The sequence below is a fragment of the Anomaloglossus baeobatrachus genome, chromosome 4, assembly GCF_048569485.1.
Source record: "Anomaloglossus baeobatrachus isolate aAnoBae1 chromosome 4, aAnoBae1.hap1, whole genome shotgun sequence".
NCBI classification, from domain to species: domain Eukaryota; kingdom Metazoa; phylum Chordata; class Amphibia; order Anura; family Aromobatidae; genus Anomaloglossus; species Anomaloglossus baeobatrachus.
The window spans coordinates 9,079,212-9,095,310 of record NC_134356.1 but is presented as its reverse complement, the minus strand read 5'-3'; the positions used below and the strand labels follow the sequence as shown (position 1 = coordinate 9,095,310).

The window sequence follows — 16,099 nt, the reverse complement described above, 5'->3', positions numbered from 1 at the left end:
GAACGTAATGCCACTTTATGGGAGCAGCCGCATCAATATTCCCAAAACAGCTCCATTATGGGAGGTGAGCACACACTGGTATTATTTTAATAATGATCTTGGCCGACAGTGGACAACCCCTTTAAATGCTGGTTGGGGGAGGGGAACGATGGCAAGCGGCCGGAACGTGATGCCACTTTATGGGAACAGCAGCACCAATATTCCCGATACAGCTCCATTATGGGAGGGGAGCACACACGGGTATTATTTTAATAATGATATTGGCCGACTATGGACAACCCCTTTAAATGCTGGTTGCGTGGTGGGGGAGGGGAAGGGTGTCCTATGGAAGTGGGACAGAAAAAAAATGTGAATAGGAATAATAAAAAAACATGAATTTACCTTTTGTGCAACTTTTCAGGCCTGGTCCCAGCGCCGCAGTGATATCAATAGATGGTAAATGGCGGAGCGCCGCTGCGTGTTATCCACGTGTACGGAGGAAAATATACAGAGTCCTGAGCGGAAACGATGGCAAACGTCAAATAAGGGGCTGCAGCCGGACCCCACTAAGAACGGAGATATCACGGCATTGTGGGGTTTGGAGGCAGCGGGCCTCACTCTACAGTCTAGTATTTTATTCATGGTTTGCCCCTTTAAGAACAGTAGACGTGATCATCTCTCACCAGGGGAGGAATTTATCAGCAAAGTCCACGGGAAGTGAAGGAGACCACAAAGAGGCAAAGTCAGGAAAACGTTTATTCCAAAGAAGAAAACAAAAGACAACGAGACGTGAATCTCTGGAGACTGCGGGAGGGAAAACAACAATCACATTAAATGTCAAATCAATTCTAGGGAGAGACGGGTGACAACCGATGTGACCGGCGCTCCGGCCCGTGCAGGGTCCACGGAAAGACGGGCGACAACCAATGTGACCAGCGCTCCGGCCCGTGCAGGGTCCACGGAAAGACGGGTGACAACCGATGTGACCGGCGCTCCGGCCCGTGCAGGGTCCACGGCAAGATGGGTGACAACCGATGTGACCGGCGCTCCGGCCTGTGCAGGGTCCACGGAAAGACGGGTGACAACCGATGTGACCGGCGCTCCGGCCCGTGCAGGGTCCACGGAAAGACGGGCGACAACCAATGTGACCAGCGCTCCGGCCCGTGCAGGGTCCACGGCAAGATGGGTGACCGCCAACAGAGGAAACTGCACTCGGCACCGGACAATTTCTGCGGCGGTTTTTTTCTCTTTTTTAGTGAAATCTCGTCCACAATCCTGAGATTTTCCATCTGGAAATATTGGACAGAAAATAATCAGGTTGGATCGGTTGTCACCCGTCTTCCCCAGAAACAGGCGTGTAATGGCATTATCAACCTGAGAGGGGAAGACATAGATACACGCACAGAAAAGCTGATTTTAGAGGATATGGATATGAGACGTCGGTGAAATATGGACGCTGTAGGCACGTATGAGGCTGCTGAGTGTGCACATCAGAATTCGGCCTGGGGGTACGGGCACACGACACCTATCGGGGATGAAGGAACACCTCGCTGCTTCATCCTCACAGGAGGACGAGGGTCGTGTCACCGTACCCTATGTGTCCAGGCTGCAGCCATGAGGGCGGATAGGCTTGGACACTCAGTCATGAGGGCGGATAGGCTTGGACGCTCAGTCATGAGGGCGGATAGGCTTGGACGCTCAGTCATGAGGGCGGATAGGCTTGGACGCTCAGTCATGAGGGCGGATAGGCTTGGACGCTCAGTCATGAGGGCGGATATGCTTGGACGCTCAGTCATGAGGGCGGATATGCTTGGACGCTCAGTCATGAGGGCGGATAGGCTTGTACGCTCAGTCATGAGGGCGGATAGGCTTGTACGCTCAGTCATGAGGGCGGATAGGCTTGTACGCTCAGTCATGAGGGCGGATAGGCTTGTACGCTCAGCCATGAGGGCGGATATGCTTGGACGCTCAGTCATAAGGGCGGATATGCTTGGACGCTCAGTCATGAGGGCGGATAGGCTTGGACGCTCAGTCATGAGGGCGGATAGGCTTGGACGCTCAGTCATGAGGGCGGATAGGCTTGGACGCTCAGTCATGAGGGCGGATAGGCTTGGACGCTCAGTCATGAGGGCGGATAGGCTTGGACGCTCAGCCATGAGGGCGGATAGGCTTGGACGCTCAGCCATGAGGGCGGATAGGCTTGTACGCTAAGTCATGAGGGCGGATATGCTTGGACGCTCAGTCATGAGGGCGGATAGGCTTGTACGCTCAGTCATGAGGGCGGATAGGCTTGTACGCTCAGTCATGAGGGCGGATAGGCTTGTACGCTCAGTCATGAGGGCGGATAGGCTTGTACGCTCAGTCATGAGGGCGGATAGGCTTGTACGCTCAGTCATGAGGGCGGATAGGCTTGTACGCTCAGTCATGAGGGCGGATAGGCTTGTACGCTCAGTCATGAGGGCGGATAGGCTTGTACGCTCAGTCATGAGGGCGGATAGGCTTGTACGCTCAGCCATGAGGGCGGATATGCTTGGACGCTCAGTCATAAGGGCGGATATGCTTGGACGCTCAGTCATGAGGGCGGATAGGCTTGTACGCTCAGCCATGAGGGCGGATAGGCTTGTACGCTCAGTCATGAGGGTGGATATGCTTGTACGCTCAGCCATGAGGGCGGATATGCTTGTACGCTAAGTCATGAGGGCGGATATGCTTGGACGCTCAGTCAGAGCTGGGCACAACCTTCGCCCAAACCACTCACCAAAAGGGTAGAAACACTCAGGACGGGCGAAAAGATGCAACAACAAATAAATAACCCATTTTTAACAATCTATTAGAAAACCACATCAGCGTTTCGGCCGCCCGTCAGTAAATCAGTCCTGACATGTCAGGAGGCTTTAATTCTATCAGTTTATGTTATTATCTACCCAATCACCTTCTATAAACCCGTTGCAGGACGGTAATATGGACGGGAACATACCACCGTTATACGGTGACTTCTCCCCCTACATAAGGCCTCATAAAATAGCAATGCTTCACAAATATTCCCCTCCTGTACCCCGGCCGGTCGGGCGCAGCAGCCTCATGTCTTGTGGCAGAGGGAATGAGGCCCGAACCGTCTAGAATCGAGGCCAGCCTCCTCCAAGGCAAAAGACAGGACCCTGCTGAACTGGAACTGGGTCAGAAGCGTCCCGTTCTCGTGGATGAAAAAGTTTCTGCCCCCCTCGGGCCGGACCTCCAGGAATTTCTTCATCCTATTCACAGGACATAAGAACTTGTCCTCTCGCTTCTTCACCTCCACCCATTGGCTTTTGTTGGAGCGGACTTTCTGCATCTTGCAATATATGGAATTGCGCTCCATGATGACGTCTTTGAAGGTCAGTCCTGAGCCGTCTTCATCTTTGGTTCTGGCCACCAGTTCCTCCATGTCAAAGGGTCCATAAAAAGCCAACGTGAAGACGGCGGAAAACAGCCGGCTCTCGTTGTTGTCGAAGCAAACCTTCTTGGTGGCGTAGAGCACGGAGGCGAGCATCTCGGGGGTCAGGAACTCGCTGACGTCACCGTTGCTCTCCGTCTCCACGTTGTCCTCCATCTCCTTGTTTCTCCAGCTCGTCAGCATCTGCTGGATCAGAAACTGCTTGGTGACGTCTTTCTTTTCCATGATCTGCAAGCAAAAGGAGATCCCGGCCAAGGTGCCCACCACTTTGCCCCGGCTGTACCCGATGTCTATTAGGTGTTCGAAAAAATCCACCATAATTTTCTCCGCCCGGCACCAACCTCTTTGGCGAGCTGTTTTCTTGAACTGTATCCAGGATTTCCAGGAGGCCAGATACTTCTCCCAGGTCCGCGGGGATAGTATCGAGTTGACCAGATCCTGGGCCGTCTGGTTACATCCCGGCCTGAAGTCCAACGTTCCCTCGTCAGATATGGTAACGAGGTCGGGAAGTGCCCCAACGTCGTTGTCACGTTCTCGGGACGTCCTGGGATAACTGGAGGTGGAGGCTTCGGAGCAGGACATGTCGGGGGAGGGTATCTCTGGACACAAGATCTAGCTGGAATCACGACTTGCAGAAATTCTCACACCCAGTTTCTTCACCTCCCATAAGCAATGAAGTCCCTGAAACAGAAGGACGGACGGGTTACTCATTGTCTGCGGTAATCACTTAATAACAGTGTAAGATTAGACGACGGAGATGGATGCGACAATTAACAGCGAAAGCCTCGTTCACACCTGTATTTGGTACAAAAAATCCATGTACAATCCCATTCACGTCAACGGGGCGCCCACAAGCCACGGAAAGTGCTGTCAATGTGCAACTTATTTCTGCACGGAAAAACCACATTGAACGTGAATCTGCCATGACTTTCTGTAAAGTAACGTAGCGTCCGACGCCCGGAAACAGATTCCAAGGACGGGAACTTATAGCATCTTACATTTATTTCTGAAGTCTGAGAGAAGACTACGGATAAAAAACCCCCGATTATATACGGAAAAAAAAAATAAAGCCACAATGACGCCAAGAATAAAAAAACATTCAAAGTCTGATTAAAAAAAAAAAAAAGCAAAAATGGGCTGCAAAATGCCGTAAATGAATCCAGCGTTCCAGAAATGTGTCTGTGACCACATATGTGTTACAGGCAATGTATGAAAACCCGGCATTCTACAGAATACCTAGGCAATGTATACAATCCCTGGCAAGGTATGAAATATCTGCATTGTTCTATACTTTTCCTAGGAATTACATAAAATGCCTAGGTGCCCAGATTGGCAAAGTTATCCACTACATAAAATGCCTAGGTGCCCAGATTGGAAAAGTTATCCACTGCATAAAATGCCTAGGTGCCCAGATTGGAAAAGTTATCCACTGCATAAAATGCCTAGGTGCCCAGATTGGCAAAGTTATCCACTACATACAATGCCTAGGTGCCCAGATCGGAAAAGATATCCATTGCATAAAATGCCTAGGTGCCCAGATCGGAATAGTTATCCATTGCATAAAATGCCTAGGTGCCCAGATTGGAAAAGTTATCCACTACATACAATGCCTAGGTGCCCAGATTGGAAAAGTTATCCACTACATACAATGCCTAGGTGCCCAGATTGGAAAAGTTATCCACTACATACAATGCCTAGGTGCCCAGATTGGAAAAGTTATCCACTACATACAATGCCTAGGTGCCCAGATTGGAAAAGGTATCCACTACATACAATGCCTAGGTGCCCAGATTGGAAAAGTTATCCACTACATAAAATGCCTAGGTTCCCAGATTGGAAAAGTTATCCACTACATAAAATGCCTAGGTGCCCAGATTGGAAAAGTTATCCATTGCATAAAATGCCTAGGTGCCCAGATTGGAAAAGTTATCCACTACATAAAATGCCTAGGTGCCCAGATTGGAAAAGTTATCCACTACATAAAATGCCTAGGTGCCCAGATTGGAAAAGTTATCCATTGCATAAAATGCCTAGGTATTGTAAAGAATGACAAGAACTGCTCAGGCAAAGTCTGATATAATGCCCAGATTTGAAAAGTCTTTAGTAACAAACAGTCAAAAAACTAATGAAAGAATAAATGCAAAATAAACAACAGGATATCTTTGCTGGGAAAAAAAAAAAGGAATCAGAAGTGTCATTCCTGACACCTACTTTTGGACGGCCCACCCTTGCAGTATTCTACACTCCGCCTCTTTGTCATTTAGGTATTCTATAGAATGACTAGGAAATGTATGCACATCTTATGTATTTCACACTGTGACAACCCATTTCCAGCATTGTATACATTATATGGAGACAGAATAAGGATGTGATATCTGAAACGCGTCCTCCTGCTCTATGTTTTGTGTACTTGACATGATGGAAATTTATCTACGATGAAATAAAGAATTTTTTTTATACTTTTAAACTTTGGACCTGTTTGCTGGACGATCCTACAAATTTATACATTGCCTAGGTATTCTAAAGAATGCCTGTCTTTATACATTGTCAGTATATATATGTGTGTGTGTATGTATATATGTGTGTGTGTGTATATATATATATATATATATATATCTCGTAATCGGCGATATATAATAGTGCAGGAGCGTTATAAGGCTACTTTCACACTTGAGCAGTGCGGCTCAATCCGGCTGTGAAAACTATGCAATGGATGCAGCGAAAATACCGCAGCCTTTGCATAAGTTTTTACATGCGGCCCGTCCGTTTTTTTCCGGTTGCGGCATGCTACTGAGCATGCGCAGTGGAAGAAACCGCATGCGGCAGCCGGATGCGTTTTTTTTCCACATCGCACCGCATCCGGCATCCATAGACATGCATTGAAAAATGCGCCGCAGCGGCCGGATGCGGCGCGATGCGTTTTTTTTTGCCGGAGCAAAAACCGTGCCAGGGAACGTTCCATCCGGCCGCGGCAGCGGTTAAATCTGCCGCATGCGGCAAAAACCGGACTGAACGCAAGCCCATGCGGCACAATACGACACTAATGTAAGTCTAGGCAAAAAAAAAAACCCGCAACCGGCGGCAAAAAAACCCCAACAGTTGCGGTTTTTCTGCAGAACGCCGTATTGTGCTGCAGAGCAAAAACCGGATGTGTGAAAGTAGCCTAAGGTGGAGAGGTTTCTACACTTCCGGTCACTCGTCTCTGCCAATCATGAAATGGCTGACAACAGGGAGCAATAGATAGCATGCACCTGCTGTCTAATAATAGAGAGCAATACATCTGAGACGTGATACCGTGCTCCCGGCGCAGAGAGTGTGTATATATATATATATATATATATATGTCCCCCTCCTCGGAGACTCCCGCAGAGGCTACTCACATTATGCGGTGGCCGGTGGCGTCAGTGATGGGAGGCTCCGGGTGACCCCTGTAGCGTCAGGAGGCGTAGATGGAGGAAGGGCGCAGCGTCCACAAGCTGCTGCTGCTCCTCTCCACACAATGCCGGAGTGTTGCTCGCCCAGAATCCTCCAGACGCGTGCGGTGCCCCGGGGGGGGGGGGGGAGGGGGGAGCGACAGCACCAATCATCTGACAAGTCACTGACATTCGGGAATTAAAGGGGCCTTAACCCCTGCAGCGCCGCACACCACATATACAGGCACCGCCTGATGACGCCGTACCTGAACGTCTGCTCCGCGATAATTCCCTTCGTCGACTTTAAAAAAAAAAAAATAAAAAAAAGTGTAGCAGCTGCGAGGGGCGTGGCCTCACCATGGAGAAACCCCAGACCTCCTATTAAAGGGGCGGCGCCGTCACTCGCACCTCGGCCCCAGCTCTGCCCGGGACGTTCTTTCCTTTGGAATCCATTTTTTTTTCTGCCTCCCGGTTATAGGGTTAATGGCGGGTTTTGCAGATAACACAAACACCAGAGCCCTGTGTGCCCGGGAGACCATGGTGCCAGCGCAGCACCCTGATCCCTCGGGAAGGATTACTGCTGACGATGATTGGCTGCAGTGGTCACCACGTGTCCGTCCTGAGGATGAAGTATGGAGGCAACACTGGATAAATACTCACCTCCCCCTCTGCCAGAGCCGCGCCGCCCAAGTCCCACATCTGTCTAGGTTTCCCCTTATCCTTGGACTGGCATGTGACTTCTGCAGCCACGGATGGACTGCAGCGGTCACATCCATAATAGAGCTTGGTCGTATGGACATGTGACCACCTTAGCCAATCACTTGATTCTGTATCGATCACAAATTTTCTCCACTCCTCCTCCTCAGGCTGCATGAACATGCGACTTTTGCAGCCATGGATTGCCTGCAGCGGTCATGTCCATAATGGACAAACATGTGACAACCTCAGCCAATCACTTGTCACTGTACGGATCACCAATATTCTCCACTCCTCCTCCTCAGGCTGCATGAACATGCGACTTTTGCAGCCATGGATTGCCTGCAGCGGTCATGTCCATAATGGACAAACATGTGACAACCTCAGCCAATCACTTGTCACTGTACGGATCACCAATTTTCTTCACGCCTCCTTTCCAAGGATACACGGGCAAGTGACCGCTGCAGACAATCACTGACCTCAGCGGTGTCACATGCCATCGTGCATTCAGACAATGTGATCGTGGGTAGCTTTGGTCACTGCCATCTTTGTGCTCCTATGAAGCCAGGACCATCGTTAAATTCTCCATATATCGTAGTCCCAATTGTGCAAATGATTAAACGCCGAGGAGGACTAAAAAATTAATTAAAACAAATATTTAAAAAAAATAAATAAAAACCCATAAAAAATTGAATGAGGGGAAAAAAAATTGAGTAAACATAAAAGATGAAATGACTTCCCTTTTTCCAAAATAAAACATATTTTCATTTAAATGAGGATTCGCTGAGTCCGGAAAAGTCCGATTCATCAAAATATACCCCTAAACGGCGAAAAGAAAATAACTGCTGCTATTCAGTTATGCCTTTGGTGGAAGGCGAGGAAAAAGAAAGCGCAAAAATTAAAATTGGGGATGGCGTCCGCCCTGTGACCCGAGTCCAGACTCGTGGCTTTGTCCAGGTGTGCCAGAGCCAAGGATACTCCGCCAAATGCTGCGGGAACATGGCCGTCCGCAAAATGCTGCTGGAATGCCATCCGCCAAATGCTGCGGGAACGTGGCCGTTCGCCAAATGCTGCGGGAACGTGGCCGTTCGCCAAATGCTGCGGGAACATGGCCGTTCGCCAAATGCTGCGGGAACGTGGCCGTTCGCCAAATGCTGCGGGAACGTGGCCGTTCGCCAAATGCTGCGGGAACGTGGCCGTTCGCCAAATGCTGCGGGAACGTGGCCGTTCGCCAAATGCTGCGGGAACGTGGCCGTCCGCCAAATGCTGCGGGAACATGGCCATCCGCCAAATGCTGCGGGAACGTGGCCATCCGCCAAATGCTGCGGGAACGTGGCCATCCGCCAAATGCTGCGGGAACGTGGCCGTTCGCCAAATGCTGCGGGAACGTGGCCGTTCGCCAAATGCTGCGGGAACGTGGCCGTCCGCCAAATGCTGCGGGAACATGGCCGTCCGCCAAATGCTGCGGGGAACGTGACCATCCACCAAATGCTGCGGGGAATGTGACCATCCACCAAATGCTGCGGGAACATGGCCATCCGCCAAATGCTGCGGGAACATGGCCATCCGCCAAATGCTGCGGGAACATGGCCATCCGCCAAATGCTGCGGGAACATGGCCATCCGCCAAATGCTGCGGGAACATGGCCATCCACCAAATGCTGGGGGAACGTGTCCATCCGCCAAATGCTGCGGGGAATGTAACCATCCACCAAATGCTGCGGGGAACGTGGCCGTCCGCCAAATGCTGCGGGTAACATGGCCATCCACCAAATGCTGCGGGGAACGTGGCCATCCGCCAAATGCTGCGGGTAACATGGCCATCCACCAAATGCTGCGGGGAACGTGGCCGTCCGCCAAATGCTGCGGGTAACATGGCCATCCGCCAAATGCTGCAGGTAACATGGCCATCCACCAAATGCTGCGGGGAACGTGGCCATCCGCCAAATGCTGCGGGTAACATGGCCATCCACCAAATGCTGTGGGGGAACGTGGCCGTCCGCCAAATGCTGCTGGAATGCCGTCCGCCAAATGCTGCGGGAACATGGCCGCCCGCCAAATGCTGCGGGAACGTGGCCGTCCGCCAAATGCTGCGGGAACGTGGCCGTCCGCCAAATGCTGCGGGAACGTGGCCGTCCGCCAAATGCTGCGGGAACGTGGCCGTCCGCCAAATGCTGCGGGAACGTGGCCGTCCGCCAAATGCTGCGGGAACGTGGCCGTCCGCCAAATGCTGCGGGAACGTGGCCGTCCGCCAAATGCTGCGGGAACATGGCCGTCCGCCAAATGCTGCGGGGAACGTGACCATCCACCAAATGCTGCGGGGAATGTGACCATCCGCCAAATGCTGCGGGAACATGGCCATCCGCCAAATGCTGCGGGAACAAAGCCATCCGCCAAGTTCTGCGCGGAACGTGACCATCCACCAAATGCTGCGGGGAATGTAACCATCCACCAAATGCTGCGGGGAACGTGGCCGTCCACCAAATGCTGCGGGAACATGGCCATCCGCCAAATGCTGCGGGAACATGGCCATCCGCCAAATGCTGCGGGAACATGGCCATCCGCCAAGTTCTGCGCGGAACGTGTCCATCCGCCAAATGCTGCGGGGAATGTAACCATCCACCAAATGCTGCGGGTAACATGGCCATCCACCAAATGCTGCGGGGAACGTGGCCATCCGCCAAATGCTGCAGGTAACATGGCCATCCACCAAATGCTGCGGGGAACGTGGCCGTCCGCCAAATGCTGCGGGTAACATGGCCATCCACCAAATGCTGCGGGGAACGTGGCCATCCGCCAAATGCTGCGGGTAACATGGCCATCCACCAAATGCTGCGGGAACATGGCCATCCGCCAAATGCTGCGGGAACATGGCCATCCGCCAAGTGCTGCGCGGAACGTGACCATCCACCAAATGCTGGGGGAACGTGTCCATCCGCCAAATGCTGCGGGGAATGTAACCATCCACCAAATGCTGCGGGGAACGTGGCCGTCCGCCAAATGCTGCGGGTAACATGGTCATCCACCAAATGCTGCGGGGAACGTGGCCGTCCGCCAAATGCTGCGGGTAACATGGCCATCCACCAAATGCTGCGGGAACGTGTCCATCCACCAATTGCTGAGGGAACATGGCCGTTCACCAAATGCTGCGGGGAACGTGTCCATCCGCCAAATGCTGCCGGGAACGTGTCCATCCGCCAAATGTTGTGGGAACGTGTCCGTCCACCAAATGTTGCAGGAATGTGTCTGTCTATGCTGCGGGAACGTGGACGTCCGCTAAATACTGTGAGAACGTGACCATCCGCCATTATTGTCCTCTGCTACGATTCAACTTGGCCGGATGCAGTTGTAAGGACCAGTCAGCTGTATGAGCAGGACCAGGACTACACAGGACTAGAGCCTCAAGAATGATTTTATCCAGGGACAGTAACTGCAAAATATGGCTGAAATTACCTCATGAGGCGAACAAACCCTGAGAAATTTGATAATAATGGTCACTGACATTTATACAATCATGATGCTGAAGACTTACTGACATTATCAATGTAAACTGAGCTAGATGGGAACTACAAGCCCCAGCAGTCCCTCATGTCCTGTGCTATTTACTCCTCCATCCCTCCTCGTAGCAGCCCAGAGCTCCCCTCATCACCACCACCCTCATTTTCCCGCCTCGAATTGCTCACAATGTTTTCTGGGATTCGTAGTTTAACGGTCCCATTCTAGCATTTGGTACTGCAAGCTCTGAACAACAATTCCCAGAATCCATTTGCGTCGCACGGGATTCTGGGAACTGTAGTTTACATCTGGTTTTATATAACGGCCTTAACTGATTAATAAACTACAACACCCGGCAATCACTGCGAAAACAACAGGTTCACCTCAGAGTCTGTACTGATATATGGGCGGGAAAACCATCCTAAGGTAGTTATTGATTTCCCTGTTGTTCTTGTTAATGATTTATGAGGTAAATGTCACATTATCTATCCTGAAAGGTGAAAACACAATGGAAACCATATGTTCTACCAGTGCTGTGGGGAGAGGGGCTGGTGACCTTGTTGGGTGTGGGTCGTAGTGGCCATTTTGTATTAGAAAAATTATTTTATTGAACCCTAACACATTACACAGCCCAAAATGCTGGCGCTCCCCCCTATCTTGTCCCCGTCCGCCATTTTTAGTTTTTGCGCCTTAATTTTTTCCCCTCATTTTCTTACAAAACCAACAGTTTGTTCTCCGTCCCGTATTTTTTAGGGTGGTTGCGGTAACCAATATGCAGAAAATAACACTAGAAATGTGTCTTCTATGAAGCCCATCCCAAGCCTAAAAGGGGGTCACCGGTTGCCATGGCAACCCAGTGACATCCCATGATCACATCACAATGGGGAGGATTGGGAGAAATGGATGCCGAGCAGGACACGTCACTGTTTCAGATTGACCGCTGCATATAAGGGGTTAAATAGCGCCATGGTCTCTATGAGAAGATACAGTGGAGCGCCCCTTTAAATTCTCTGCTCTACATGTAAATTGCAGGCGGTAACCGGGGTGTCTTAATTAGAGTTGGCCATGTGGGGGCGATGTTGTACCAGACTTATCTTCACTGCGTGCATCAATAAAATACAATATATGCAGTGCTTCAGTGCTTGCCTGTATATACAGTTGTGCTCAAAAGTTTACACACCCCGACAGATTTTTGCTTTCTTGGCCTTTTCCAGAGAATATGAAAAACATCCAAATGACCTTGATGAAAAGTTCACACACTCCAGTTCTTAATCCCGTGTGTTGCCCCCGCTAGCATCAATGACAGCTTGAAGTCTTTTGTGGTAGTTGTGGATAAAGCTCTTTATTTTCTCAGATGGTAAAGCCGCCCATTCTTCTTTGTCAGATGGTAAAGCCGCCCATTCTTCTTGGTCAGATGGTGAAGCCGCCCATTCTTCTTGGTCAGATGGTGAAGCTGCCCATTCTTCTTGGTCACAAGGTACAGCTGCCCATTCTTCTTGGTCAGAAGGTACAACTGCCCATTCTCCTTGGTCAGATGGTAAAGCTGCCCATTCTCCTTGGTCAGATGGTAAAGCTGCCCTTTCTTCTTGGCGCCTCCAGTTCCAGTAAATTCCTTGGCTTTTATGCATGAGTTCTCCCCAGAGTGGCTAAATGATATTGAGTTCAGGAGACTGAGATGGCCACTCCAGAATCTTCACTTTGTCCTGCTGTAGCCAATGACAGGTTGACTTGGCCTTGTGATTTGGATCGTTGTTATGTTGGAACGTCCAAGTACGTCCCATGCGCAGCTTCCAGGCTGATGAGTGCAAATGCCTCCAGTATTTGCTGATAACATGCTGAATTCATCTTTCCTTCAACTGTGACCAAGTTTCCTGTGCCTTTGTAGCAAACACATCCCCACATCATCAGCGATCCACCTCCGTGCTTTACAGTAGGAATGGTGCTCCTTTTATCATAGGCCTTGTTGACACCTCTCCAAATGTAACGTTTATGGTTCTGGCCAAAAAGTTCGATATTGGTCTCATCACTCCAAATCACCTTGTTCCAGAAGTTTGGGGGCTTGTCTGTGCGGTTTGCGTATTGTAGGTGAGATACTTGGTGGCATTTGCGCAGTAATGGCTTTCTTCTGGCCCATTTTTCTTCGTGCCTCCTTATTGTGCATCTTGAAGCGGCCGCACCGCTGGCTTTCACTGACTCCTGGATTTCAACTGATGTTATTTGTGGGGTTTTTCTTTGCATCCCAAACAATTTTCCTGGCAGTTCTGGCTGATATTTTTGTTGGTCTACCTGATCGTGGTTTTTTAAAGAGCCCCTGATTTTTTATTTGTTAATCACAGTTTGAACACTGCTGACCGGCATTATCAATTCCTTGAATCTGTTTTTGTATCCCTTTCCTGTTTTATACAGTTCAACTATCTTTTCCTGTAGATCTGTTGACAATTCTTTTGCTTTCCCCATGACTCACAATCCAAAAACGTCAGTGGCTGGATGACAAATGCAAGAGTCTGTCTGGACCCCAGAAATCACTCAGCTTTTATGCACACACTGATTAGAAGCAGACAGGTCACAGGTGAGGATGTCACCTTTATTGCCCATTCACACCCATTTGTGCAACGTCTGTGCATGTTATCAGCCAAAATCACCGAGGTGTGAGAACTTCTGATCAGGGTCACTTGGATGTTTTTGGTTGTCATTTTGATTTAATAAGAGAAAACACAATAGATGACAATAAATGGCTTCACCCGACCACTGACCATGAGCGGAAGAAAGATTGTGTGTTATCATTCATATTCTCTGAAAAAAGGCCAAGAAAGCAAAAAATCGTGCTCAAAAGGTTACACACCCTGGCAAACGGTAGAAAAACTAAAGACCCCCACTACGATATTACTAGAGACCCCCCCAGGAGGACATTACTACAGAGAGACCCCCAGGTGGACATTACTACAGAGAAACCCCCAGGAGGACATTACTACAGAGAAACCCCCAGGAGGACATTACTACAGAGAAACCCCCAGGAGGACATTACTACAGAGAAACCCCCAGGAGGACAATACTACAGAGAGACCCCCAGGAAGATATTACTACAGAGAGACCCCCAGGAGGACATTACTACAGAGAGACCCCCAGGTGGACATTACTACAGAGAAACCCCCAGGAGGACATTACTACAGAGAAACCCCCAGGAGGACATTACTACAGAGAAACCCCCAGGAGGACATTACTACAGAGAAACCCCCAGGAGGACAATACTACAGAGAGACCCCCAGGAAGATATTACTACAGAGAGACCCCCAGGAGGACATTACTACAGAGAGACCCCCTGGAGGACATTACTACAGAGAGACCCCCAGGAGGACAATACTACAGAGAGACCCCCAGGAAGACATTACTACAGAGAGACCCCCAGGAGGACAATACTACAGAGAGACCCCCAGGAAGATATTACTACAGAGAGACCCCCAGGAGGACATTACTACAGAGACCCCCTGGAGGACATTACTACAGAGAGACCCCCAGGAGGACAATACTACAGAGAGACCCCCAGGAAGATATTACTACAGAGAGACCCCCAGGAGGACATTACTACAGAGAAACCCCCAGGAGGACATTACTACAGAGAGACCCCCCAGGAGGACATTACTACAGAGAAACCCCCAGGAGGACAATACTACAGAGAGACCCCCAGGAAGATATTACTACAGAGAGACCCCCAGGAGGACATTACTACAGAGAGACCCCCAGGAGGACATTACTACAGAGAGACCCCCAGGAGGACATTACTACAGAGAGACCCCCAGGAGGACAATACTACAGAGAGACCCCCAGGAAGATATTACTACAGAGAGACCCCCAGGAGGACATTACTACAGAGAGACCCCCAGGAGGACATTACTACAGAGAGACCCCCAGGAGGACATTACTACAGAGAGACCCCCAGGAAGATATTACAACAGAGAGACCCCAGGAGGACATTACTACAGAGAGACCCCCAGGAGGACATTACTACAGAGAGACCCCCAGGAGGACAATACTACAGAGAGACCCCAGGAAGATATTACAACAGAGAGACCCCCAGGAGGACATTACTACAGAGAGACCCCCAGGAGGACATTACTACAGAGAGACCCCCAGGAGGACAATACTACAGAGAGACCCCCAGGAAGATATTACTACAGAGAGACCCCCAGGAGGACATTACTACAGAGAGACCCCCAGGAGGACATTACTACTGAGAGACCCCCAGGAGGACATTACTACAGAGAGACCCCCAGGAGGACAATACTACAGAGAGACCCCCAGGAGGACATTACTACAAGAGGGACCCCCAGGTGGACATTACTACAGAGAGACACCCAGGAGGACATTACTACAGAGAGACCCCCAGGAGGACATTACTACTGAGAGACCCCAGGAGGACATTACTACAGAGAGACACCCAGGAGGACATTACTACACAGAGACCCCCAGGAGGACATTACTACAGAGAAACCCCCAGGAGGACATTACTACAGAGAGACCCCCAGGAGGACAATACTACAGAGAGACCCCCAGGAGGACATTACTACAGAGGGACCCCCAGGAGGACATTACTACAGAGGGACCCCCAGGTGGACATTACTACAGAGAGACCCCCAGGAAGATATTACTACAGAGAGACCCCCAGGAGGACATTACTACAGAGAGACCCCCAGGAGGACATTACTACACAGAGACCCCCAGGAGGACATTACTACAGAGAAACCCCCAGGAGGACATTACTACAGAGAGACCCCCAGGAGGACAATACTACAGAGAGACCCCCAGGAGGACATTACTGCAGAGGGACCCCCAGGAGGACATTACTACAGAGGGACCCCAGGTGGACATTACTACAGAGAGACCCCCAGGAGGACATTACTACAGAGAGACCCCCAGGAGGACATTACTACAGAGAGATTCCCAGGAGGACATTACTACACAGAGACCCCCAGGAGGACATTACTACAGAGAGACCCCCAGGAGGACATTACTACAGAGAAACCCCCAGGAGGACATTACTACAGAGAGACCCCCAGGAGGACATTACTACAGATAAACCCCCAGGA

General features: G+C 50.4%; 1 protein-coding gene across 5 annotated transcripts in view; it reads right to left on the bottom strand.

Annotated features, from left to right (window-relative positions):
- Nucleotides 1–717: 717 nt before the first annotated feature.
- LOC142302499 (uncharacterized) overlaps nt 718–16,099 on the bottom strand; it is a 57,460-nt gene continuing 42,078 nt past the window's right edge. For 2 of the 5 annotated variants that reach the window (XM_075343577.1, XM_075343579.1), the window contains exon 2: nt 718–4,093. In XM_075343577.1, coding sequence (XP_075199692.1) covers nt 3,059–3,994 — 936 coding nt within the window. In that variant the 5' untranslated portion in view covers nt 3,995–4,093 and the 3' untranslated portion in view covers nt 718–3,058. Of the gene's footprint in view, nt 4,094–6,792; nt 7,059–7,091; nt 7,332–7,485; nt 7,507–16,099 lie in introns of those variants that run through there. The other 3 variants (XM_075343578.1, XM_075343575.1, XM_075343574.1) reach the window with 3 other exon arrangements.